Source organism: Saccoglossus kowalevskii, chromosome 9 (genome assembly GCF_978046115.1).
Source record: "Saccoglossus kowalevskii chromosome 9, keSacKowa6.1, whole genome shotgun sequence".
NCBI classification, from domain to species: Eukaryota; Metazoa; Hemichordata; class Enteropneusta; family Harrimaniidae; genus Saccoglossus; species Saccoglossus kowalevskii.
In genome coordinates this window covers 6193716-6221537 of record NC_140649.1, presented here as the reverse complement: position 1 = coordinate 6221537, position 27822 = coordinate 6193716, and the positions used below count along the sequence as shown (strand labels likewise).

The 27822-nt window shown below is 37.0% G+C and overlaps 1 protein-coding gene across 2 annotated transcripts; it reads left to right on the top strand.

Moving 5' to 3' along the window:
• The first annotated feature begins 1776 nt into the window (after nucleotides 1–1776).
• LOC144345980 (uncharacterized) lies at nucleotides 1777–27245 on the top strand. Of its 2 annotated transcripts, none has more exons than XM_078007033.2 (3): nucleotides 1777–1905; nucleotides 2314–2447; nucleotides 26657–27245. In XM_078007033.2, exon 3 carries the CDS (start codon nucleotides 26657–26659, stop codon nucleotides 27029–27031), a length of 375 nt encoding a protein of 124 aa, XP_077863159.1. In that variant the 5' UTR covers nucleotides 1777–1905; nucleotides 2314–2447; the 3' UTR covers nucleotides 27032–27245. The 2 variants fall into 2 exon arrangements, with proteins under 2 accessions (XP_077863159.1, XP_077863160.1); XM_078007034.2 differs by lacking the exon at nucleotides 1777–1905 and adding an exon at nucleotides 2006–2220.
• The last annotated feature ends 577 nt before the right edge of the window (nucleotides 27246–27822 follow it).

The window sequence follows — 27822 nt, the reverse complement described above, 5'->3', positions numbered from 1 at the left end:
ATCTGAGTTATCTTTCCAAGTCATTACAAACAGCTTGTGTCAAGATTAACTTAGCTGTCTTATTTCATTCCCGCATTACGCACTTTTAGCTGAGATATATTAAGAGGGGTACCGTCATTCCTGGCGAAGTAGTTGAGTCGAATTTGTGATGCCCGATTATATTTGTATTCTTGCCAACTCAATAACAAACTTGAAGTTGAAACAGTATTTTGACCCGTTCGACGCGACGAACAAAGATTGTATCCTGCTACAACAACGCACTCATCAGCAGACAAATATAGGAGAGGTAGAGTCGGTGGAAAAAAACCCTGACTGTCATTTTTATGACTATAATATAAAGAAAATAATAGTAGGTAATCGTAGATCTAATTATTCAATATGCCCAAGGACTACGATCACCTACAACCATTATATTCTTCGATTCTAGTAGCATTCTTATATTGTTTAGTATATGACTAGTTTGCTCCACTTATTGCTCTCGATCAACAATGAACAAGATGCACACATGGTTTATCGTAGAAATCTTGTCTCTGTATGATGAGTCTGACGCATGTAGATTTATATAGAATCTATACATGATTCGTATTCATTAACATTAACTGTCTAAATAAGCGTCATATCTATGGCTGTATGCTTTGAAAAGATGTTTGGTGTGTTTTGATGATCATATTTAATGCTCAGTCATTTTTCTTTTCAATACGATCGAATAGATCTTAAAGAAAAAATGTGTAACCCCTGTTGAGGTGAATAAATCGAAATTCTTATATATCTCATTAAAACTGCTCATCTTAAATGTTTTTATATCGGGTGTGGCTGTCACGACAGCACGATGTCTTACTCACGGAGGGAGGGAGATTATGGCTATTCTGAACGGCTCTCTTCTCTCAGTAACAATAGCTATACAACTGATTTGCATATTATTCGTGCCTTTCAGACGGGTTTGAACACGATCGGCGAATTTCCCGTTTTTTATTCATAGCGACAATTATGAGAATAGGAATGAGTGTCATCTGCATGTCAGCATTGGTGCGAGAATGACTGTTATTTTTTAAAGCTAGGACAAATAAATGTCCTCGTCTATCAACTGTGACCCAGATCGTGTTACCAAGACCAATATTTGGCCGTTTAATAGTCCTGGCGCATATTTCGTATCATAGACAATAGCAAATAATTTACAACATTTCAATCGCCTTAAATAATCAATATTACATCGAGTAATGTTCTATTGGCAATGCCCACCATAACATCCCCAAACATATCAATTATTTTATTATGCTATGCGACGGGGATTTTTTTTTACAAGATTTTGATTACAAAATACAATTTGTGAAAGTATCTGGCAATACCCCTAATTACAAAGTGACCAGAGCATTGGTAGACTGGGTATTGAAAACGTAATGCAAACCCATATAATGTGGGGGCATTTTTGTATTACACTGCGTTTAAGTAACTTGATAGCTCTTTATAAAAGTAAACCAACCCTCCAGAATGTGTTTTTGTTGTAGCCACCTGTCAATATTTGAGGAAAGGAAAAGCCGCAGCCCAGGAAGTGACTTTCGAGAAAAAATATTAATCGTTAAACTCCAGGCGTTTACTTTGTAGCTAATTCGTGAAGAAACCGAAGGAAGATGTATGTTCAATGAACGCGTCGTACGCTGGATTATATCGGACATGCGCAAATGGTGACCATGATTTGAAAAGACGGCGTCATTGTTAGAATGGGCCGAGTGAGGGCGACCTCGATGATATCGATTATGAATGAGTATTGTTGCACGTATATTTAACAACACGTGGTATTATTATACTAGTCTAGTTTCAGTGTTGGTGGTAATATTGCAAACCTCTGATGTGTACCTTACGTGTGTGCGTCCTGAGTACGCTGTGTTTGTTTCGCTTAATTCGCTAGTAAGTGACACATCGTTACCAATCAAATAAGCTTTTTTATTCGTGCCGGGAATACTAATGAGTTTTACTGTTTGCCTCACTGTTGAGCTCAGTTGTGTGTGGCACGCCTGGTTGTAGTGTGCGACTCGTTCACGCCTGTCCATCTCGAACACAGTGTTCCATTTCTAATAAGTGAATGAGACTTTGCAGTGAGGAACTACCCATACGCCTCTTCCACGATTCCACGTTAATTGTTCGGTTGGATGCTTCACTCCCGTTTAACACCGACCGTGAAAACACAATTACCGTTCGTTTCTTTTGCATGCATACACCCTGGTGAGTATGTGCGATGTTTTCCGTCCCAGTCGTTCTATCAGCGGCGTGACCTGCATACGGTACGGACTGACGTTTGACTATATTTCATTATAGGACTACCTCCATCCAAGATAATTTAAAAGCGTGTACTGCAACAAACCATCAGCATCAGTGAGCCATGTGTGTGCTATTCAGCGCCGTTTGTTTAATTACACTCGACTCGAGCTCGATCTAACTTCTAGTCAAAGGTAGGTGATTTGTCAATACCGGAGTTGTGAATGTGAACATATGGAGAGGGGGCATCTATAAACGTTTGCCTCTACTTAGGAATTCGGAATTTCGTGCATTTATCGCATGTAAAAAAACGCCCTTCTCCATTTTTAGCTTTGTAGATGCAAGCCAATGACACTCTAGCCAGAAATAGAATAGCAATTGTAATATTGTGCGTGTACAGACATATAAGCTGTGACTCGCTTGTCTGTATAATGGTCGTAAACACAACTCCACCCCCGTTTTGATCAAAAATATTTTATTATAAATACACTTTATTATTATGGCTATAACGCATTAGATAGTTGGTTTTCAGTCCAGGTAGTGTTATTGTCATATGCTTTAATTGCCTTTTTTAAAACAATCGGAACGGAATTTACATCTCAAAATCTATAATCGGCCGAATCTGATAATACTAAGGCAGAGGAGTGATACGTCATAGTTTTAGTGTCGTTACTATTCTCTCCGTTAACCTGACTGGTTGTTATGGCCTCAGCGACCACCGTGCCAAGTTCGACGATTGTAAACTCTGTCGAATAAAACACATTTTAACGATAGATGTAAACAGCAGGAGATGTGTCGCTGCCAATAATTGTACCAGGCATGTGAAAGGTTTCGAAGGCCACGTAGACTATATGATGTACACAGTCTGTGGAGCACGTTTTTTGTTCGCTGTGGCGCTATGACAACATTTTCTACAGAATGCATGCATCATGTAATAGGAAAATATTCCGTTAGTATTTAACGTTAATACATGAAACTAATGAACTATGGATTAACATAATATTCCGCCGTTATTATATGTTATTAATAGTAAATCTGAGTCGCCCAGCAGTGATTAATTAGCATGTTGGATTCAGATGCCTTAAATACATTGATACAAGGTTATTGAATGAACAGTGAATATGAAATCAGCCACCTGTCTAAACATGTGCGATTAATATATTCACATAGCGGGGAACTGGGCGGTGATGTTTCCAGCATTATGACCAGTTCCGAATTTAAAACAAATTGCATGTTTTCAGTCTGATCGAACAAAGACCATTTTGTGTCTAATATTGACACATAGACTAGATATTGCATGCGTGTTTTTTTCCATTCTGTTAGAGTAATACCCGATTGCTGGTCATACTGTTTCTAGAGAATATGAAATTATCAACTGTATTGACGTACATATATTGCGTGTTTAGTTTTCAGTCCGTTAGAAGAATGGTCGTTTTAGTAGATATTGAATTGTCAGTTGAATTTAGGAACAGATGAGCTATTGCATTTTGTTGTGATCAGTATATTAGAATGGCCGACTGATGGCCACTTAGTTCGTTTCTAAACAACCAGGCACACGGCAATGATAATGAAATTTGCATATCGAAGGCCATTCCTTTTTATGCACTGACGTTCATTATGTCACTTTCATCATCAAGAAGGTCATTCATTTCGCAAGCTACGCACTGAACCACGTACTTACTACACACTTCGACCTGTACTGGCCCACATTTTATTTCAGAGAGTGGCTGGTACTCTTAGCTATTTCGTTATACCAAACAATGTCAATAATTGTGTATATACTCTCTCTTTATTAGCTAATCATATATTGTGTATTTAAAAAAAAACATTGGCTTGCTGTATAGTAAAGATGGTTTATCCAGATTCGCGCTTTAATGCGGGCGTATATATTTTTATGCAAATGAGAGATCATTATCATCCAATCTGTTATAGGTCATATGCCATCCCACTATTATAATACACGCCTGTGAGTAAACTTGTTCATTGTATGGTGTAATTGAAATCTGCTATTCGATACACTCGTGATCTTTCGTGGTCAGACGCATATTCTATTGGCTTTAGTTGAGAAAAAAACAGACAGGGAATCGATAATAACAACGCTGTCGCGACCGTACAAATGCACCACGCGTTTGCCCATACTGTCTCTTACAATATCCGAAATTCAAAGAATCTTCTTAATTAGATCACGTTCTAAGAAGTGGTATTCGGGCTTCGCGGAATAACTGTTCTTTTCATCAATAAATTTCCCATTTTTGTCTAATTAAATAATGTTTCTATTATTGGATCACCTCAATGGTATTTCCTATACCCATTGACGAAGCACCTATATGATTGCTAGCGGTATCGTATCCAATACGCGTTCAATTACGTATTTTCCCTCTGTATAATAAAGAGGAGATGTGAGCACACACATTCACGTATACTTAAGTCTTGTTCTAGAAAAGTGTTCCGTGATCGCTAAAGAGTTGCCTGAATTATACTGATGGGCACGTACCGCGCATATTCAGTTTATATTCAGCTATTTATACAAAATACGAAATTTAATTAAAACAAGCAAATTATTCTTGACATCAAAATTCGCTCGACGTACACTATTTGGTATTTTCTAACCCGTTTTTGTTTTATTTGGGACTTATTCTGTTTTTGTTATGCTATCTGAACAAATCACCTTAAAAAGCATATTCTCGTTCAATATATTATAAAACACACCTAGTTTCAATCAGATATACGTCCATTTATTTCACCTACACTTTCATCAAATACTGCGATCAGCGCGTACACAATTACTGTAAATGAATTCAACAAATACGCCATGTTTAACGGACGTTTTATTCAACGGTATTAAGTGATAGAGGTCACCCCAACATTTTAGGAAATGTACTCAACGACATTCAATGTGCCGCCATTTTCCGGGATAAACTGTACTAGTATTCTAATTGACAGCTGATGTAACAACCATACAATGGGTTGTGTGGTTACTTAACACGACGAATTTAATCTACCGTTGTCAGTTATGTCTTACTGTAATTCCAACTCACCTCCACTGTCTTTATGACTGATATTCTAAATCGACAGCAAGAACACACCCCTACTATCGTAACTGCCAGATTGGTTCCGTGGGAATAAAAACAAAAAATGTCTACTTTGGACGCCATAATTTTAAGTTGTTGTCAAAAATTGTCCTATTGTTTGTCAGTTTTAGTCCAAATAAGCACAATTTCTCGTTTGTATTGATCATTTTTAATGAAATAAAAGAAGAATGATACGGTTTATTTTTCGAAATGTAGCAACAGTTAAATTTGGCGCTAAAACGGTTAAAACATTGACAGGTGAACGAGTTCCTGTTGGCTGTCATCCATGATGTAACGTCAGACACTCGTGTTAACATAACTTGTCTAGTTTCGTTCGTGTACACACACAACAGAAACTGTCTCGGGAACAGCTGGTTCTCACATTTGACGCAGCTTACAACAGGAAGCTAGAGTTAATATTATAAAAATAGGTTACATACACGCTGAATGATTTGTGTGTAATCTTTAGAGCCATAACCTTTAATGCTCATTGACTTATGAAAAACCGCCTATCAATCGTTTGTAAATGTACACATTAACTTGACAACTCATATTTGCGTAAAAAAATGTTAATCGAAGTTGCAATGGCCATAAATATTGCAAAATAAGACATGGCCGGTACAAGTTGATAACTGGGTGTTTCGCATATCTTATTAGTACCTCAACGCTATAGCCTCGGGGAAATCCTTGAACAAGCGTCTCGGTGTTGAAATTACCTGCTAAACGTATCAATGTAATAAGAGCAGCGGTTAGTAAACAGGTATGTTTTTTTTTGTATGTCAGTCATGGCGTTCATGATTTGAAGTATGTGACAGATAAGACTGTATATAAAACGAATGGACGCTTAAGTAGTGTTAAGTAGCAATTCATTTATTATATTTATATTAGAAGGTCAACTTCAAGTATGAATAACGCATAGAACAATCACACGGGCGTGGCTTTTTGTGACTATCAATTCTAAATATACATCAACACAAATAGAGTATCACGAAAGAATTGTCTTGTTTTTCTAAAATTCTCCGTCAGAAGTTGTTTCAAGTGGAAACCTATATATCGACGTCAAAAATGGCGTCGAATGTTTTGCAGACGACATTTCGTATATGCGTTTGACAAGTGTAAATATGTACGTGGAATGAATAAATTGTATCGTGGATCCCCTCCTCATCACTTGATTTATTACAAGTCTATTCATAGTCAAGGATCATCGTCGTTACAAATAAAGGCGCCAAATACACCGCAGACGACATTTATGTTAATATGTCACTACTGTGGTCTGACAAGTGGCGTTTCCACGGATACCTACACGAGCATGTGACAGATGAAAATATTAAATATCAATGCGGAAATGTCACATGAAGGGGACACACACGAATCAATGCATCACCATGACGATGTCACATGTTGTGTTGATGGAACTTCGGATATTTCCTCATGTTGCCTGTAACTCGAATCAGGATAACATGTCGGTACCATTTCCACTAACACCGCAATTGTGTTCATGTCACTAACACGTCAGTTTCGCGTTTCAAAAAAGGGCGAGGCGACCGGTCATGCTCAATTTGTTATGGATATTTACGGCAAAGACAAGTCAAAATGTTGACGAAACTCGAGTCACGTTTTAGATAGACGTAGTATATAATTGAACTGCTTATACAGTAACTGACAATCTTTTGTAACCTGGTTTAATCTTTGCTCTAAGTCTGCCGTACTACTCTAACTATATTATTCATTACACAGTTTCCCGCCAAAATACATTTTGCTAAAAATGTCGTCTATCTCACATCTGATTTTTCTTAGGTTTGTTGGATATTTAAAAGTATTCCATTCACGCCTTGTATATCTCGAGATTAATTATGGAGTTGGTATGATCGCTTGGGAACATTTTTATAGGGCACATACATTTGCATAGGTCAAAGATCAGTAAGCGCCATTGATTTGCAAATCGTCACTTGAATTGTCAAAAGACTCTATTTACATGCACTGTATATAAATACTTGACATATGGTAAATGGTGGCGTATCGATAACGCGAAGAACTGCTGTATGAATGTCGCACCGGCTCAGGTTAGCATTTGGGCGCCGGTCAGCATAGATATAGATGTTGTTTCCTTCTAGAAACATGTGGCAAACCCCAAGGGTGTTCTCGTCTCTAATTTAAACACAATAGTCATAGAAATATGCTACAAATCTGGAAGTAGGGGGATTCCAGTAAGCCGATTACACGGGCTGCCTGGAAATAAGTGAATATCCCGTCATTTGCTAACTGATTAATTGCCATAGTCTCTTCTTCGCCTGACAGTAGCCTCCTTGTCGCGTACAGTTCCTATCCATGTTCTGTAAGTGATCCATCTGTGCTTTTCACAATTTTCCATAATCTATACCAACTCGTTTCATATTTTTATAGTTCATAATTTCTAATATTTATCTTTCAGTCACTAGTAATTGCTAGTTGTATAATTGGCATGCATATCAGAGGTCTTACACGTACGCATTTAATCCGTACAACGCATGCGTTGGCATTCACCCACCGTCGCTTCTGGACCTTTTCGAATAACTCTTTGTGTGGGTTATAGATGATGTACGGTTACATACTGTTTTCCCAAAGTGGGATTTGAGCGTATCTCGATAACCCATATACTTAACATTTGGTATAGTTTAAATTTACGGTAAAATGGTTTTCTTCATAAAGAAATGTATCAATTGATTGGTGCAATCAAACCACAGTGAACGCAACAATTGCATTTACGTGCTTTGAATATCTAAAATGTGTATGTCTAAAGTTGTTTAAGTGGTCACGCTGTCTATTCATGAGATAATGGTGTATATGGTGTACTTTTTTTAATAAAGTTTACATTTATTAATTGGAAAAATTCTCGATTGGGACGAACAGAACATGTTTAAACAACTCGAAAATTGCTCGTGATACCCTTTTTTATTACAAATCCAAAAATCAAATCAACAAAGCATCAATTCTGTAGTCATATTTATGTAAAATAACCATTATTTATCTATTGTTTTCTTATTTTACATTGCGATTTATGACTATAAATAAAACCCTTGTCAGAATACCTTGCACTTATATTGTTGATATGAATATCTCAAGTTGTATTAAGTAACTTTCAAATATTCTGTGATATATGTTATTCAAAATATGTTTAGCTATTGTCCCGACATGAACTGCAGTAACCTGTTTGATTTTACTAACACCACCTCGCTAATTCATCCTGGGTATTATAATTAAACAATAATGCAACATACGGCGTGCATACCAGTCCGTTAATGCGCGCAGATGCTGATGGGATCCCCTTGTCTAGCATTTGTGTGTACGATTATCTATTCAAATGTGTACATGTGCACTGGTAAAATAGCGTTCAAACCGTCTACTTCAATCGGAATATATAATATGATCTTGTGTGGTCAGTAAAGCTAAATGATAACCATATAAATCAACACGAATTACGTCCGGGTATCATGTGGCCTCACGACTTCTAACTGTCTGTATTGTATATAAAATATATATGTCACACTGTCAATCATTAATTTGTTTTACCTCGTACTGCTGTTCCAATTAATTACACAGACTAAATTACACAGCGCTAAACATCATTATCCCTCTCCCATGTGCTAACTATACATGAATAGTAACCACATCTAGCACAGTAAAATATCTGTATTCTTATATTTATTTTGTTACAAGATGGCCTCTATAAAATTAAAGATTTCTCCATATACACAGCAGGTCATCAGAGTATTTGAAATTTTCAATCGATGCACTAATTAATGCGATAATCAATAATAGTGATAAGTAAGAGTAATGTATATCATTACCCAGGGTAACTTGTGGGCCAACAAGGCTAGTTTACTGCAAGACTAACAAATTAAACTATATACATGAAGTCTTCGCAACTATTGTTTGGCATTCAAAGGATATTTTTTTATTAGTTATCACATTACGTAGTAATTTTTGGCATTAGCACTATCATTGGTATTTACGTCATACTGTAAAATGACTAATTTTCACTGAGTTTAAATGTTGCTGATTTACCATTTCAGGCATATTCAGTGGGTTTTAAATTCACGGTTTTATCATTTGAATAAATAATGTGTTCTATGCTAAATTTTACATATTCACTGGGTTTTAATTTAGCGCATTTTCCAGTCAGCGAAATAAGCAAAATTACAACCCGGTGAATAATTAATCCTTTTACAGTATATGACTTATAGATGAAGTGATAGCCTATGCCATCATTGAATAACGTTATGTAGGACAGCTGCACTCACTCTGTGGTGTGATAAACCTTAATACAGAAGGTTCCATTGATCGTGTGCAAATATGCCTGTGCCCAAGCACACACATATACATACATACACTGTATAAAATATTTATTTTCGAATCTGTTCGGTTGCTGAATAATGTTTCACGTAATATATAATATCACCGGTATTATATTCTACCATTTTATCAAAAACATTCGAACCGGAAATGTTGGCTGGGTAGAGCTACTGTCCATCAGGGATCGGTGATCGATATTTGTATATAGTATGACAAGTGACCGTTATCGTGACATATGAACTGATAACGTGTCTAGTCGCATGAAGACGACTTGTGTAAGTAATTGAGGAATATTCATTATGCAAGATGTACTAGCGCTAGCACCACTTAAGTGAATAATTTGTTACTCAAAAGGTAGGGTTAATTGAAGGCTACTGAAAAAGAAGAAAGGTTTAAAAGAACACTCCGTTGCTTCTCATATTACGTCAGTTTTCTTAACATAATCAATATCGTCGATGCGAGGCATATCAATATCATTTTGTGACATCATAAATGGACCAAGGTTCCCAGTCACTTATTTTTAGACATATGCACTACCTCTATGTGATGCATTAAGGTCATTGTAATTAGCGTTTTATCTAAAATTAGATGCGCGGTATCGTCCCACTCCTTCTCTATATATTCACAGAATAAGCACTGTAAGTAGAAACGTTACAATCTGTTTTATCATAACCGACTTTTACAGCGATGACAGAGAATGTGTGTTTTAACACAAATACTTTTGGTGGCTTCTAAGGACGATAATACGCTTGCGTGACGTCAGTGAATACCGAAATGTAAGGGTAGTAAAAGGATATATTTGCGCGAATATTGGACCTTTTAAAATTGTTCACCAACAATTAAAATATTGTTCCAAAAACGCTAACTTGACAATATTTTCCAAGCACGTTGGGCGTGAGCTTTTCAGAGAAACGTGGTCGTTTTAATGATTGATAAAGATCGAAGACGCCTGGATGGCTGACTTCAGCAAGCTCAGTATCAACCACAATTCAGAGTGAATTTGCCTTTCAAAGGTCGCAGATCATATTAAAGAGCACGTGTTAAAGTTATTATCCAGGGACGATGTCTCACTTGTGTCGCCATGACGTTATACCATGCATCAGTAACTCCGGGAAGTAGATTATACACTAAATGTTCAGTAATACAATCTTAGTCTATAGTGATTCTATTCCCGTATGTATCTACCGAACGTCAAATAACGTGCAGATGCTTAATGTAAACCATAACGTCGGGTTTACCACTAATTGGGTTTCCAGAGCATCCCTTCCAATGATATCAACGTTTGTTTATTTTTTTATGACTGGAGATTTTACTAAGTATATGGGTAATATATTGCCTAGCATCAAGGAATGATTGCAATGTTGTCGTTTTTACAGACCTGTTTGATTTGTATTTATGACACCGTGATGTTCATTAAGATTGTAATACAACAACAGTCGTCCGTAATGTGGTCGTTTGTTAAGGTGATTTACATCACAGATTTCGTTTTAAATCTATATAAGGAATAGGTTCAATATTTTTCATGGGAAAACTCTAACATTGTCAAATTTGAGAAATACTATAGCTGGCAAATAGTTGTGTAGTTGTGGCAGATTTCCAACCTATAAACATCCCCCTTCTAAAGTTATCAGCACACGCTCACTATTTAATTTGACAAAAAATATCCAACCAGGGCGACTTGAATTTCGATATGTTTAATCAATGTTATTCTCTTAAAAGGTTATTATCCATGGTCAATATAATTGTTGATGGAAGTAAACAGCAATTATTATAAGCATCCTTTATAGGCTTATGAATATTCATTAAGGTCACGATGTCAATTCATGCTACCCATGACGTCGACAGTCAAATGATTTTGTTCAATATATTTTAACACTATTTACTGGAATCCATGTGAATGATGGGTCGACTGTCAGTTATTTCAAATGAAAGGTTTTGTCTTGTCTGCATGGTTGATTGTCTGTCATAAAATCAACCCTTTTTTTCAAATAATAAAGTATTACGTGGATTCCTTTGATGCATCTCATTTGCACAAAACTGCCTGCTGTGAAAGACAGGCGAATGATGACATCATAGGCTCTAATGCATAAATAATCTGCTGTCATTAAAGCATGGATATCATTTGTCCAATTAAGAGCGCTGGAGAATCCCGCTCCCCACAGATGACTTTATTTATTGAAGTAGTTACAGATTGAATCTAAATTTAAAGTTAAAAAATTCCCTTCGATTCTACTTCATGATTCAATCGCCTGATGTTTATAGTGCATGCATTTAAACTGAAAGTGGACTTCCCTGTTGAGTTCAAATAACAACGAGGCTGCTATCCGTTATCTGCATTTGAATGGCAAAGAGAGCGACCGAGTTTCAGCAGATGCATAACTGCCTTTACTTCACGGCGATTGACAGCAATGATAACTATCCTCAAGAAATATGTAGAGCATCTCTCTATGCGTTAGAATACTGGGAGCTGTTTCAATCATTCGCCATTTGTGTGATCAAACATTTATATTGTCAATGCAGTGGAACGGTTTCTCCGCACAAATCGTACAGAAATGGATTTAATATGACTGTCCTATACCTTATTATAGGCAGTGTAGTAACGCAGCACGCGTCTAATTTAGCAATTATTATCAATCCCAAATATTAACATGATGCTCATTATCAGGTACTGTAATTTTCTAGTAGAGCGAATGGAGAGGTTCCACCAGATCAGAATACACTACGAATTATACGCACTGTTGACCAACTAAAACACAGCTACTACGTTATCGTTACTGATTTGACGTATTATGAAGTATTTGTCAGTTGTTACTTTGCTTTTGTATTTGTCGATTGTTTGTCATTCATTAGTTGTGTTTGATTGAACATAGAAATTTCCTAATTGACTATGAATATCGTTTATGTTTACTGTTTTTTCAACTGTGTTAAGTTGGTCATGATGTTATTTTTTTTAGCGGATGTCTACATACGGTTTGCAAATTTATCTACGTGCGTGTGTGCACGTGTGCGTATGGTATTTGAATGTTCGATAATATAACAAGGTTTTTTTATTTAAACTCGAGGTAAAACAATATATTGCACATATTCAGTTTCACAGCTGTACACTGAGTGAGTATTAGCGAGTTAAACATTACCCTGCAGTGTTCTCTACAAATAAAATTTAAAGAGGGGCGCTAATTTGCATATAATTAGCATATTTAATTTGCATATAATTAGCATACTAATCAAACATTTCAAAGGAAATTCTTAGCACTTTTATATTTACATCAATTAAATACTGTGTACAAGTACTGTAATAATGTTCTTGAATTATTTTGATGAATAAGTTAAACCACTTGATGTGTAAAAAAAATCAACTTTGACAAATGAAGAATATCAATTTTATTCTTTGTGAAAGTGTAATGGAACAAGTTGTGAAATTCTAGCCTTTCATTTATTTCTTTTAAATTTCTTTCAAATATTTCCATTTTTATAGGTTTTATAAATGCACTGAGATATTGTAATAGTTGAAAACCCCAAGTAATAAGAAAAAAAATATTTTCACATAACAAAATTACCATTTAAAAGAAAAAGAAAAACTCGAATCCGATGACTGTAAATAAATTAATCATTATGTTGATTGCATTGTGGGTACTGAGGACAAAGGTCAAATCAGATATCGTGACATCCATGTTGTTTCAGTGTTTACCGTACGTTTTGTTTTGGTGATTTATTTGATGATTCTTTTTTACTTTTCGCCAATAAAAGGCAAGTAACAAGCAATTGGACCAATAAATTGTTGCTGGTTCTCCTGTTCTTAAGTATCTAAGCTAATTCGAGAATGATGAGAAAACTTGTTTTGACCACAGTCCCTCTATCAGATAGATAGTCCCTCTAGTGATAGAGGGACTGTGTTTTGACTATCCCATTGTGTCATTAACGCAATGCTTGTGACAGTCACTTCACGCATCCACACATTGTTTTTTGTTTATTTATTCAGCCAGTTTTTCCCCAGACATCAAATCCATTGTTCTAGTTGTCACCTACGCCACTATCTGTCTCTTAGTTCTTTGTTTTATCGCCTGTCAATTAATAAGAGGTCTCTCAATAACGTCGTCGGGACATCTTCCGAGACTGTGAAACAGCCTGTCACCGAAAACAAAGGAGGGTGCTGAAGATAAATAGAGGGACACTACAAATTGAAGAGGGCGAAAATAAATTAAAGAGGGGCTCTTCGCCCCTTTTAAACCCCTCGTGGAGAACACTGAATACTCAACTAACAATACAATGTATTAGATCGGGGCGGGAAATGTGAATGCAGGGCGCTTGTTGACCGATGCAGGGCGCACGACTTCCTATGCAGGGCGCTGTGCCCTGCTAAAACCCCTCGTGGAGAACACCGCCCTGGGTACAACACCAAGCTTACCTACAACAAGAGACAGATGACCCCAAATTTAAATAATCAGATGCGTATGCAGTGTAATTATATAAATTTTGAATATAGTGATTAGACCTTAATAAGGACAATTATTAACTCAGAATGGTAGATATGTGGTGCGAGTAACGAAAAACAATATTGTAAGTACATTTGTGAATATACACGGCATCGCTGATTTGCTCAACATAAGTATACGAGTACATAACCGTGGCAAAAGACTAGGCGCTATGAGCAGCAGCTCTCTTTAAACCAACACATAATGTATTACGACTGATTTTATTGTGCTTATCTGAGCCCGTATTATCTCCTGCAAAAATAATAAGTACTGGGAATAAGTCCGAATATTAATAGATTTCCATTAATGGAGTATGTTATAGGAAATAACTATTGATGATTCCTCTTCCTCTTTTATGGTGAAATAAAATTCAAAACATAATTTAGTTATGCATGTGTTATGACTTACATGTACAAGGAACAAATCAACATTATTTATACATCATTTCCCTGTTCCCTTCCATGCTCTATTGCAGCATATAATTTGTATGCTAGACACGTATAAACGAAGTACGTGCAATAAAACCGTCTGTGCTAAATTTAAATCATGTTTGAACGCGTCGATTTTCACGTATTTTATGTTTTATACAGTGGGTACAAACTTTGATATCTAGTGTGTTTATTTTATTGGAGAAATCAATGTATTGTCACTTGACGACAACGCTAATAAGTGTGTAGTTTTGATTAATATACCACCGTGCAGCGAATGCGCATGTTTCGGTTTGTAATAATGTATGCCTCGCTTACATAGCACAAAAAAGGCTGATAATTTCTTATGCAATATATAACCAACTATTTTGCATAAAATCAAGTAACATAACATCAATGTATATTCTTTCAGATGTCCTATTCTTCAATCAATAACAAATCCAACTCGTATACTCACATAGTGATACGATTTCGAGTATTTTGCTTTGGAATAACTCACAAATAGACATCAACAAATATTTAAATGTACATTTGTTTGACTGGCTTAACGTACATGCGTACGGTAGACACACAGAATGCAGCGTTCTAAGTGTTGACAAAATATCACAAAATCAAACAAAAACACCTCATCAATTTTTATTTTCCTGATTAAAGATAATCATTTGGTGATACTAATATGGTATATACAGAGCACACTATAAAGATTACTGGCGGTGATAAGCACATACACCGTGTGTGTACTGTAGCAGCGGTTTTATGAGATATTGAAGAAGATTTCTCCGATGAAAGAACGCTTTTTCATTGATGTATACTTTGTTTTCCCTTTTATTTCTTTTAGTTGTCAGCGTATATCGTTGAAATATTGGTAATTGTTAAATAGCCGAGGGTTGTAATGAGCAGTATTGACAACGAAATCGGTTGGTGACAGCTGAATACTCGGCACTATAAGTTTTCTTAACAAATGTGTTCTATGCGACGTATTCCAAACACATCATTTTGTTGATGTAATTTAAATTGGCACAATTTTACCTCCACTATCATACAAAGAAATATATATAACTGGCACGCTAGTGATGCTGCATCAAAGGAGCTTTTCTTTAGATTGTTATTCGTGAATATCAATTCACTGACAATAAAATAACGTATATGCTTTCGTCTGCAATTGTAGGCTCATTGTCCGTCTGAAAAATTGAAAATGCATAAAAAACATATATATATATATATATATATATATATATATATATATATATATATATATATATATATATATATATATATATATATATATATATATATATATATATATACATTATGCGAAGTGGCGCACTGAGTGACTGAGCACGTGCTCTATTAATTCTGTCATTCCGGTATTTTGAAAAACGATGTATGCTATTTAGAATTGAAGTTACCTTTTTTCTACGATGTTCATGTGACGTGTGTCATCATCAGCTCCATTGACTGTTACGGTTATGCCTACCTCTTGACACCATGGAACGTTACTGATGCAACCCTTACATGGCACATGGACAATCATATACAATGACAATCGCGTTTGTGAAAGAGAAATTAACTCAGCATGCGTAAAGCCTATCATGGGGGCGCATTAGGTTTTTTTTCTAGATCGCCGAACTTTTTGCGGAGAAAATAACAATCAACCACGAACATCATAAACTGCTGTGGTTGACGTGGATCTCGTGTCGTCGTCATGTACAATTAGTCTGAACTGTCGGGGTTATTTCGCTTTTAAGCATTATCTCGCAGCGACCCCAGGAGATATTGGCGTGCTATCGCCATTAAGCGCAATTCTCATTGATGTGCTTGATGAGTTGACGGTCGCATTTATGTAGGATTATATCTGTGCGCAACGCTGCACCTGTGAAACGTTGTTCACCAATTAGCTACCACTTACCCTTTAACCTTTTCTCACAGAGTGGGTTATCTATGTTATTAAGGTATGTCTTAATTTGTTACATTTCATTTGAAACTGACAACTTTACGAAAGACGTTGCTGCACGAATGTCGACAATATAAACCCTGTTCTTTTCATTGAATTTCAATCTCAGGCTGACATCCAAGCGTCGCAAAATTGATTGTAACAATGAATTGAATGGTCTGCTGATTGAAACTAAATTCGTTTTCAAAAAGCGGAAGTCATGTGATTGGGTAGTGGTATGATACATTTAAGTAATACCCCCTAGGGAAATGCTCCCCGTTTAGATTGATTGGAAACGACGTATCTTGACAGAAAAGGAAAAAAAGTTATATGCTCGATTGGTTTTGTTTCTAGTGAACTCTAGGTTGTGTAAATATAATATATCTTAAATATGATGTGCGCGGCACAGGTATTCACAGACAACAAAACAGATAAAAGCTATACTTTGTAGTTTGGAGTAACGCCATCCTAAAAACGACATAGCCCAATGTTTTATTCAACGCAAGCAGAGAAAGGGCGGTTAAATGTTATTTTTAGAAAGTCTACATAGAGGATTATTTTGGTGAAGTGATCAGGTTACCTACTTCAAATTGCTTCCTGAATGTCTAAGCCGCTGGATGGAGTGATCAGAATACGACATTATGATGTAGAAACGATTCCTCTCTGCAGTTTACAGTAATAGTTACTGCGAGAAAGAACGTTACAGGAAGGAAAACACTCGTAAAGTGCATAATTCTTGACATTTTGGTTCAACGCAGAACAGGGGTAAATTAATCACCGCCAAACAGACAGGCCATTGCGCACCGACTGTTCCAAACTGGATACTTCATGTTGTCGTTCATGGTCATTTTTGTTAAATCCGAATATTCTATTATGGCAGTAGAATGCTACTGCTGGGTGATATATGTGTTTTGCTTGAGAATGTCTGTCTGTCTGTATACTTTCATCATTCAATATTTATTCCAATCATTCATGCATGGCAAACGGTAATAAACACATGGTCAGTAATTGTCAGTCAGTTTGCTGCTCCCCTGATAAAACCGTTAATTAAAAAATAAAATTGCGTCAACAATCTATATTCTGACAATCATAGTATTATAATTAAAATATTGTTCAGAAATATATTTTAAAATGTATTTCACACAAAGTGTACCTTTGTCAAAGTACTCAGAAATTAGACCACGGGTAGATGATTTATACATCATGACGGCACTAAATACATGTGTGTGATTTCCCTGTACTACGAATATCTGTATGGTTTTATTGTCGTTATTACGTGATATGTCATTCACCTCGTTTATCTTCCGTACAACATCATTCATCAAAGTTAAATGATAGGCCATATACCTTTCGAGCTTTCTACAGAATTCCAACTATTGACTGTGCAAGGTTAGTCTTAACATAATATAACCGACCATCGATTAATGATAAAAATTAACGACTTATGTTTCAAATCGTCGCCCACTTTGCACGGATACACCTCATTTTGCCTCGTGTGTAACCTGGTGACAAATTAAAGTGTGCATACTCATCCCCTTTTAATTTAGTTGACATAGATATATGAATAAATCAATTAAATACCCCAGGGTACAGTTCCTAGAATACCCACATTTACAGGGCACTGTAGCGTAACAATCTTGTAGTATGTCGCACGAAGACGGGTATAATACGGTGCCATATATTTTATAAACATTCAAATGACTGGAATTCTAAATAAATGGATTGGATAGTAATTTATACACATCATACATACAAATTATCAGGTTTTGTTGCGCGACGAGATACACGATTCGCCTAGTCCATTCTACTTCATTATTATCGGTAATAATAACATACCACACCTAGTTATCAATCTATAACTGGGCAGTACTTGGGGTCAATGCGAGAACTTACATTCGGGTACGTTTGCTTAAAGCGGGGAGTCGTCACCTGTGCATGCGTCAGATGACCATAGCGTGTCATTGTTTACTAACAAGCGTCTACCCATGAGCCTTTGCGTTCTTAGCGTGTGTTGTTATTGTCACGTGGGACTCAATTCCCGCGCGTGCGCAGGTGACGACCTCCCGCTTTAAATATTAATTGCGCACATCCCTTCCATATCACGTATTCTGTAATGGCCGATATGTCGTCCTTTAATCCATAGGTATTGTATATATTTACCGTGAAACTGACATTTAATACGAAAATGAACATGAAAATAAAAAAATGTGATGTTTAGATGAACGTGGGTAAGCTAAAAGTATGATTAAAATTGGGTAACCATGCACTTTTAATATTTATTCTATGATTTACTACTAGTTTTTGATAATTTATATTATAATGATATTAAGCTTGAATCATTTGAATTCAAGTTTCTTACATTAAAAATGTTGACCTTGTCAATTATCAAATTTAAATAATTGATAAAACATGTTTTTTTTTCCATTTCTGTGGTAACCAATCTCCTATTTATACATTCGACTATAGCTATGACTAACACGTCACAGCGTGGCGTATATTGTGTATGCATTGTATAATACAGTACCTTAGCGTTACATTACAAGATTACTATTTATTTCAATTAATTAATAATTCACCATAACATTTTGTATTGGGCTGAAAACATGTTTTAATGCTTTGATTTACTCTCGCGGAGACGTCTTTAGATAAATGCGTTGACAACCATTCAACGCCACATGAAACAAAAACAACAACATTTATAAAGATGTTAGCAACGTTTACTTTTGACGAAGTTTTGTGATCATAAGATGATATTTTCGCCATAAAAATACGGAAACAACCAGAGTGACCACGCCCTAGTTATAAAAAATGATAGAATATTTGTTCCAGGTCCGAAGTAAACAAATGAAAATTAATCAACATCACAGGGTATACTCTTGGCCTCTTGTGTGCTTACACTAGTGCATCGATAACCGTGTAATATTCTTGGCCTATGAGGTGATAACTAATGAAATACACTAGTGCACCGATAACCGTGTAATACTCTTGGCCTCTTGGGTGGTTACAAATGAAATACACTAGTGCACCGATGACCGTGCAATACTCTTGGCCTCTTGGGTGGTTACAAATGAAATACACTAGTGCACCAATAACCGTGTAATACTCTTGGCCTCTTGGGTGGTTACAAATGAAATACACTAGTGCACCGATAACCGTGTAATACTCTTGGCCTCTTGGGTGCTTATAAATGAAATACACTAGTGCACCGATAACCGTGTAATATTCTTGGCCTATGAGGTGATAACTAATGAAATACACTAGTGCACCGATGACCGTGCAATACTCTTGGCCTCTTGGGTGGTTACAAATGAAATACACTAGTGCACCGATAACCGTGTAATACTCTTGGCCTCTTGGGTGGTTACAAATGAAATACACTAGTGCACCGATAACCGTGTAATACTCTTGGCCTATGAGGTGATAACTAATGAAATACACTAGTGCACCGATAACCGTGTAATACTCTTGGCCTCTTGGGTGGTTACAAATGAAATACACTAGTGCACCGATAACCGTGTAATATTCTTGGCCTCTTGGGTGGTTACAAATGAAATACACTAGTGCACCGATAACCGTGTAATACTCTTGGCCTCTTGGGTGGTTACAAATGAAATACACTAGTGCACCGATAACCGTGTAATATTCTTGGCCTATGAGGTGATAACTAATGAAATACACTAGTGCACCGATAACCGTGTAATACTCTTGGCCTCTTGGGTGGTTACAAATGAAATACACTAGTGCACCGATAACCGTGTAATATTCTTGGCCTCTTGGGTGGTTACAAATGAAATACACTAGTGCACCGATAACCGTGTAATACTCTTGGCCTCTTGGGTGGTTACAAATGAAATACACTAGTGCACCGATAACCGTGTAATATTCTTGGCCTATGAGGTGATAACTAATGAAATACACTAGTGCACCGATAACCGTGTAATACTCTTGGCCTCTTGGGTGGTTACAAATGAAATACACTAGTGCACCGATAACCGTGTAATATTCTTGGCCTCTTGGGTGGTTACAAATGAAATACACTAGTGCACCGATAACCGTGTAATATTCTTGGCCTATGAGGTGATAACTAATGAAATACACTAGTGCACCGATAACCGTGTAATACTCTTGGCCTCTTGGGTGGTTACAAATGAAATACACTAGTGCACCGATAACCGTGCAATACTCTTGGCCTCTTGGGTGGTTACAAATGAAATACACTAGTGCACCGATAACCGTGTAATACTCTTGGCCTATGAGGTGATAACTAATGAAATACACTAGTGCACCGATAACCGTGTAATACTCTTGGCCTCTTGGGTGGTTACAAATGAAATACACTAGTGCACCGATAACCGTGTAATATTCTTGGCCTCTTGGGTGGTTACAAATGAAATACACTAGTGCAGCGATAACCGTGTAATACTCTTGGCCTCTTGGGTGGTTACAAATGAAATACACTAGTGCACCGATAACCGTGTAATATTCTTGGCCTATGAGGTGATAACTAATGAAATACACTAGTGCACCGATAACCGTGTAATACTCTTGGCCTCTTGGGTGGTTACAAATGAAATACACTAGTGCACCGATGACCGTGCAATACTCTTGGCCTCTTGGGTGGTTACAAATGAAATACACTAGTGCACCGATAACCGTGTAATATTCTTGGCCTATGAGGTGATAACTAATGAAATACACTAGTGCACCGATAACCGTGTAATACTCTTGGCCTCTTGGGTGGTTACAAATGAAATACACTAGTGCACCGATAACCGTGTAATATTCTTGGCCTATGAGGTGATAACTAATGAAATACACTAGTGCACCGATAACCGTGCAATACTCTTGGCCTCTTGGGTGGTTACAAATGAAATACACTAGTGCACCGATAACCGTGCAATACTCTTGGCCTCTTGGGTGCTTATAAATGAAATACACTAGTGCACCGATAACCGAGTAACTAAATGTCGAACAGAAATTGAATTCCGTATATTAATAGTTAACTATAAGAATAGATGAAAAAAAACCGCATTGCATAATGTATGGTTGAAAATCTCATCACATCGGTGATGAAATATAAGTAGATCAGATCGGTACAATGTCTTAGTCATTTTAAAACGTAATGAGCGCGAACATATCGAATACTGTGTACAGGGGTTAATATTTACTGGGTTTACTATTAGTGGATTCGATGTTACAGGGACATTCACTTGGCTATAAATTCATTGGTTTGTGAACGAAACAATTTATTCTGTTGTCAAATTTAACCCAGCGCATTCAACTACCAGCGAAGCGAATAATTGTGCCATATACAGTACACGGCAATGTAAATATTATGCTGAATAAAGATGTACTGCTTAGGTAACCGACGCTCGCGTACTAGTACGGCTTCAAAGCGCCTAACTACACGTCACAACACGACTCATCGCCGTTCCTCCCCGGCCACTGGGCGTCTGGGCAAAAATAATGAATCAATAACCAAACCCGATTTAATACGCCGATCCACGTCACATAGCATTGCCAGAAATAGGGTACTCAGATATGGTTGCACTATTGATGAAAATAACGATGCAAAATAAATAATTCGAACTTGTGACATATATCTCATGACATATATTATATTATTACACCGTAACGCCATAAGTTACAACGTGCCGTATTTTTGTGGTATTTCACGGGGTATTTTCATCCTACCATATTAAGAAATGCAAATTCCAAATATGGAATTATTACGCGCGTAAGCGTCTTCTAATATTAAAAAACAAACATGGCTGTCACCAAGTTTGACCGGACTCCACACAGAGAAAGTTGGCTGATTCTGTTCATTTTGGATTTCGGCATTCCCATGATGTATCCTTGGAAGGAAAAGATGTATAATAACAAGGTTATTACGAGGATATCTCAAAGTATGTACTCAGGCAGTACACCGTCGCATCAACCTCCACTGCGCGTCGGTTGATACTCCCGCTGTACTGTCTTCGTGCATACGTTGAGGTATTCTCGTAATAACCTGATATTAATATTACTTGACAGCAATATTGTGAACAAATAATGGTCGTAAAATATACTATATTATGTTTTTTCTCTCCAAAATTAGCAATGTTATCTAATAGTAACACAAGCATAAGCCGTAACGTTGCATTAGCGTAGTCTATTTTTGTCCTCCCCTTCTTCATATCGTGCCCCATTTTTGCCGCTTAATTCTAATTACATTTGGCCTGCAATGTCTATTGAATAAATAACGCTGAATGAATAAGAAAATAATGCTGTAAGTATAGAACATGGCATTTAGTGGTGCGTGTCGCGAGGCAGTGTCGCACACTGAACTAAACTCGGCAAATAGATCCAGGTAATAGCACACGTGAAGCAATTTATCATGATCTTGATTTGTGACACACTTACTGTATCTCTAAGTAATAGGCTATAAAATGAATTCAATCCGTGACAGTTGCGCACATATTGTAGCAGTACATACACACATAGTACGTAAAAAGGTCAGAGTATATATTTTCCACTGCGTGGCCATCGACACTGCTTAACTGTTGCTGTGCATTGTATGCGTGAATGTGATTGTGTATTAAAATTGTGTTTGCTAAAGTTAGATCGTTTTCCCACACCTAAATAAATAAAGAGCAGATCCGCTCTTGTCATCCACTCGATAAATTTGCGATAATATTACAGCCTCTCTGGGTTGTTATTGTTAATGGCTACTTAGCAGTGTCCCATCATTTCCGCCATCATTATACTTCTGGAGAAATATGAGCCACGGTGAAAATTAGTAAGTAATTGTCATAATGTTGCTTGGACACTTTAGCCTATTTACATCTGCATATTGCATCCCGTTAATATGTCACATGACTGCAGGCTATTTACCTTGCCGTCATCCCTCATCCTGTCCAGGAGACACACATATATAATTTCACCTGCTAATGATAGTGCGTTCTGGCAATATAACTACAGGCTGTTCTCTTTGCCGTCATCGTTGCCCTGTCCAGTAGACGGAAATAAACTACCAGCTGTTGATATTACATCCTCACAATGTCACACAATAGACAACTGTTCTTCTCTCGTCATCAATGTAATTAGTACGCGCCCTTACGCCTTTGCACTCTACCTCTTTTTTCAAAGAACCTCCGACATAATACACGGTAAAACATATGACAAATACATTTATCGATTTAAAAAAATGCAACACGGGTTTCATATATCATTTTCAAGTTTCATGCTCTGAGGTGATATTTAAATACAAATGTAATTATAAACACAGTTCGTGAACCAGTATGTTTGAAAGTGCGCTTAAAATAACACGTGTTTTATCGATGCATTTTGTATTGTCTGTGCCGTGTGTGTTTGCTCAAAGCGGTTTAGTAATTGTTGGGAACCATATTGTATGGCTAGATTCAAGCAGAATAGCGCGGTTACATTCAGTTTAATATGTCAAATAATATCAGTTCAATGTACAATCTAATTGATCACATGATGTCATCGCGAATTAGCGCTATCTGGTAGTTGTATGTACGACGCAACAAAAGAGGTACGTGCGGAGTTCGTTTTGACGAGTGTTGGGTAATATGAAAGTAGTTGGTTAACCCGTTGCTTCCTCGTCGATCACACGCGTACACATTCCTGCGCAAGGTGTATGTGTTCTTTAATTCATTTTTTCTTCGCGGGCTGTCGCTGTGCATCGGCAATACTGGGCTCGGTTAACCCTGTACTTCAAGTTGATTCAATTAACGTTTCGTAATATACAAGCCACGTTAATTTTCCTTCGGCAGAAGAATTGGCTATAGCCTGCCATCTCTATCCTTGTCATTATAGTCTAGCTTATCATCACCACCACCATCATCATCAATAGCACATTTTGTTGAGTTTCTTTTAAGCTGCAAAATTTGACGCGATTGCACCGAAAGCATTATGTTGTTCAGCTAAAACGCAGCTCTGTTGACTTATGATTCACATATTAACTGGATATGACACCCATGTATTGTATGTATCCTATAATACACCACATTTGTCGTTTGAGTATTGTAGGTTTGCTTTGGTTTTATGTTTTGTTTTTAGTATAATTTGTGTTATAATTTAAAATTATTTAGAAAACCATTCGATGTCGCCACTATAGTTTCTAATTTGTTTTTAAATAGAAATTAACTCAATCCTGCAAATTGAGCGCTTCTACTGCGGCGGATTAGAACATGTTAATAGTAATTTCAAATATCACACCCCGCGTCACCCGTAGCACTCAAAAAATAGCAAATTACTTGTGTAATTTCAACTTGTCGTTAAATGTGTGTCATGTGGCAGCTTTTATATATTACTTCATATCAATACACGTAATGGTTACTAATTGGTGGTAGTGCGTATGATGTAAAATACAGAAATAATTTATGTATATTACATGTATATGCAAATAAATACACAATTACTTGTAATTCCATCATAACCACCGTGTATTTTACGCTCGGAAACCGGCAGATTAGTCGACGTTTTACAACTGTCTTATAATTCGTATTTTAATAAAAGTACATACCTCTTGAAAAAACGAGAAAATTGATGTTCAGTGTCTTAGAATTCAATTTGAACTATCGGCTTCTCTAATTCACAGCAAATCAATAAGATCGCCCATGGAACTATAAACCCTTTTTCCATGGATCGCCATAATAATGGCGCTGTATTTAATCGACGTAAGGTCGTATCGACTATCTCATTCGAATGACGTCATACGCCGCGGGTAAAAAAGTGGAATCGCATAAATACACAGTATGTCTCTGTGGAGAATCGTTTTTTTTAGAATAGTTTGTTTTGATTTAACGTCACTAGAATAATTTTAACCGACGTGCCACTCGCAGTAGAACTTTGATCCAGTGATCAACTAGGGTCAAATCTTGAATTAAGTAATCAATTTTCTGTGCCTTTTCTGGAGAAGAAAACAACTGAATAAAAGGTTGGTTAGTACATAGAAACATGTGACAGTTATTAACTATGTACCGCGCAAGGTCGACCACGCGTTTCCGGATTAACGTAGTATTTAAAGTGATAATTGTGAGAGTAAAAAATTAACTGCCATTTTCATTACTCTCGCGTGCGTGGGTTCTATTGCAGCGCCATTCGTCGCAGTCACATTCGGAAGTCGGACTCACACGGCTAAAAATCTTTAGTAATTTTGTCGTCAATTACACAATTTAGCATAATTACGTCAAACTTAGTCCAGCTTCAGATTGGACTTCAACAGTGCACATATCTGTTATAAGTCAACTGACGCTCGAAGCAGATCACATTAGTATTTGGTAATGCATCGATGTGCCCCCAAGACTCCGTAGATGAATAGTCGAATAGTCTACTACAAGTGCCGCTATATGTTTCATATCGATCTGGCGGGGCAAAGATGATTGGTGCCGAGCTCCCATCAGAATCAATTTAGTTTAGTTACACGCACTAGTAAGAATTCAATCAACTGCCTGCGATTACAGAATTGTGAATTTATTGGATTTGTGATAATTTTAATCATCGATGTGCATATGATACGTGACTAAGTAGCTTACCGCAGTTATTTTCAAGTGGTTACTAGGACCTATTCTGGATTCATTATTATATATATTACAATCGTCGGCCGTGGTTGTCATACGAGTAGAGTAATATCGCGTTTTTATGTATACGTTTTTCAAACGCACAATTCTTCATGGTATAAGATATTTTTTATGATTCGAACGTGATACTTCGAAAGAAATTCGCTTCTAGTCATAAAACAGCTCACTCGTATCCAACTTTCTTTTTTTCCGAAACACTTGTTTCTATTTCGAGAGGTTAGTCCAAGGTATTGCATGCTTTTGTGGTGATAATTGTTTGCTGCTACTGTTATCAGCGACGTGACTCGACTCCAGAGCTCCCTACTAGTACGCAGCAACCCAACCACAATGACACCATGGACGTGCCGTGGTAGCAAGCGAGATTTAGTGCAACAAGGCTAACTCGTTTTCATTGAATGTATCGTTGCCGTATTACACTGCGTCCCCTCTTCACGTTGGAGGTACTTAATTATGCAATCAGTGAACTAAACGAAATGCATTTACGAGTGAGTCATTGGCACTCAGTGCTTGTTACGTGTTGCTAGAACTACTGCTTATATTACATCTATATACTTCACTCATTGACTCTGTCTCTGTTTTACAGATGGCGGAAAGAATATTTATTGCGATTGTGTTTTCGGTCCTGTGTGGATTTGCGGTATCCGTGCCAACGGACGAAGACCAGGAACCCTCGGTGGTGAAAGTGGTTACCGAACCGCCACCGGAAGTGACGGAAGCTGTGCCAGCAGTACAGAAACTTTGTACCACCAATTCGGGATGTGACTGTCAGTATCATGACTGCAGACGAGAAGTGTGTGAGTGGGACAATGAAGTGGACGGGTGTGTGTGTTTCCTAAAAGCATGCACGTACAGAAAGGGGCCTCAAGCTGAGGTCGAATCTTCTAAAAGTACACCGTTCCGGGCCACGTTATCTGCCGTTTTTATTACAGCGGTTGCGACGTGGTTATTTTCCTACTAACTTGTAAAACATTTGGTTATAATATTAACAAAGGCGGTGTGCGTATCACATTTAATCCATCGACACAGTTGACATATACAATGTAAATATGATTATCACTGTCAATTTGTTATTTTCGCGAGACTTGGCTTGGTAGTGGAAGTTGTCATTCGTCTGTGAAGCTATGTGCGCTAATTTTAGCAACAGGTATATCCACAGAATCAGCTGAGTTTAATTGTGCCAATATGAGGAATTTGTTTTTCTATGCATTTATTTACGTTAAAGAACACAGCGTGAATGCGATTCCGTTGATGACTTGTATCCAACGGAACCTCGCAGAATATATAACGCATGCGCAACGCATGATGAATTCCCGCAAAACCTGTTGCTTCGTTCGAGCTGTACTTTTGAATTTACGACGCCAATGTTTACAAGAACCTAATAGGCTTCATTTGCGCGGGAATGTCTCGCCTGAATTCAGGAAATGTGATTTTCTATATCAGGAAATAGTACGTCATGACCATTCAAAGTGACAGTCCAAACAACTACGACATCACCTCTGTTATCTTGTTAACATATGCATAATCAGTATATGACTGACCGACATTAGAGGCGCTTCCAATATACGCCCCGGCAGAGGCAAGATATATCTTCTTATTCTGGCTTATGTAAACTAAAAATGGCCAGTAAATACTGTCTTTGTACGCCGTAATTAATTGCGTCAAAGCTTGTCAAATGAATGATACTGGATATTGTGTTAAATTGTTGTGATATAATTTTGAACTTTGTATGTGTGCAAATATGCATGATTT

Coding starts and splice junctions, on each gene's coding strand:
- LOC144345980 (XM_078007033.2), top strand. CDS start 26,657: ATGGCGGAAAGAATATTTATTGCGATTGTGTTTTCGGTCCTGTGTGGA.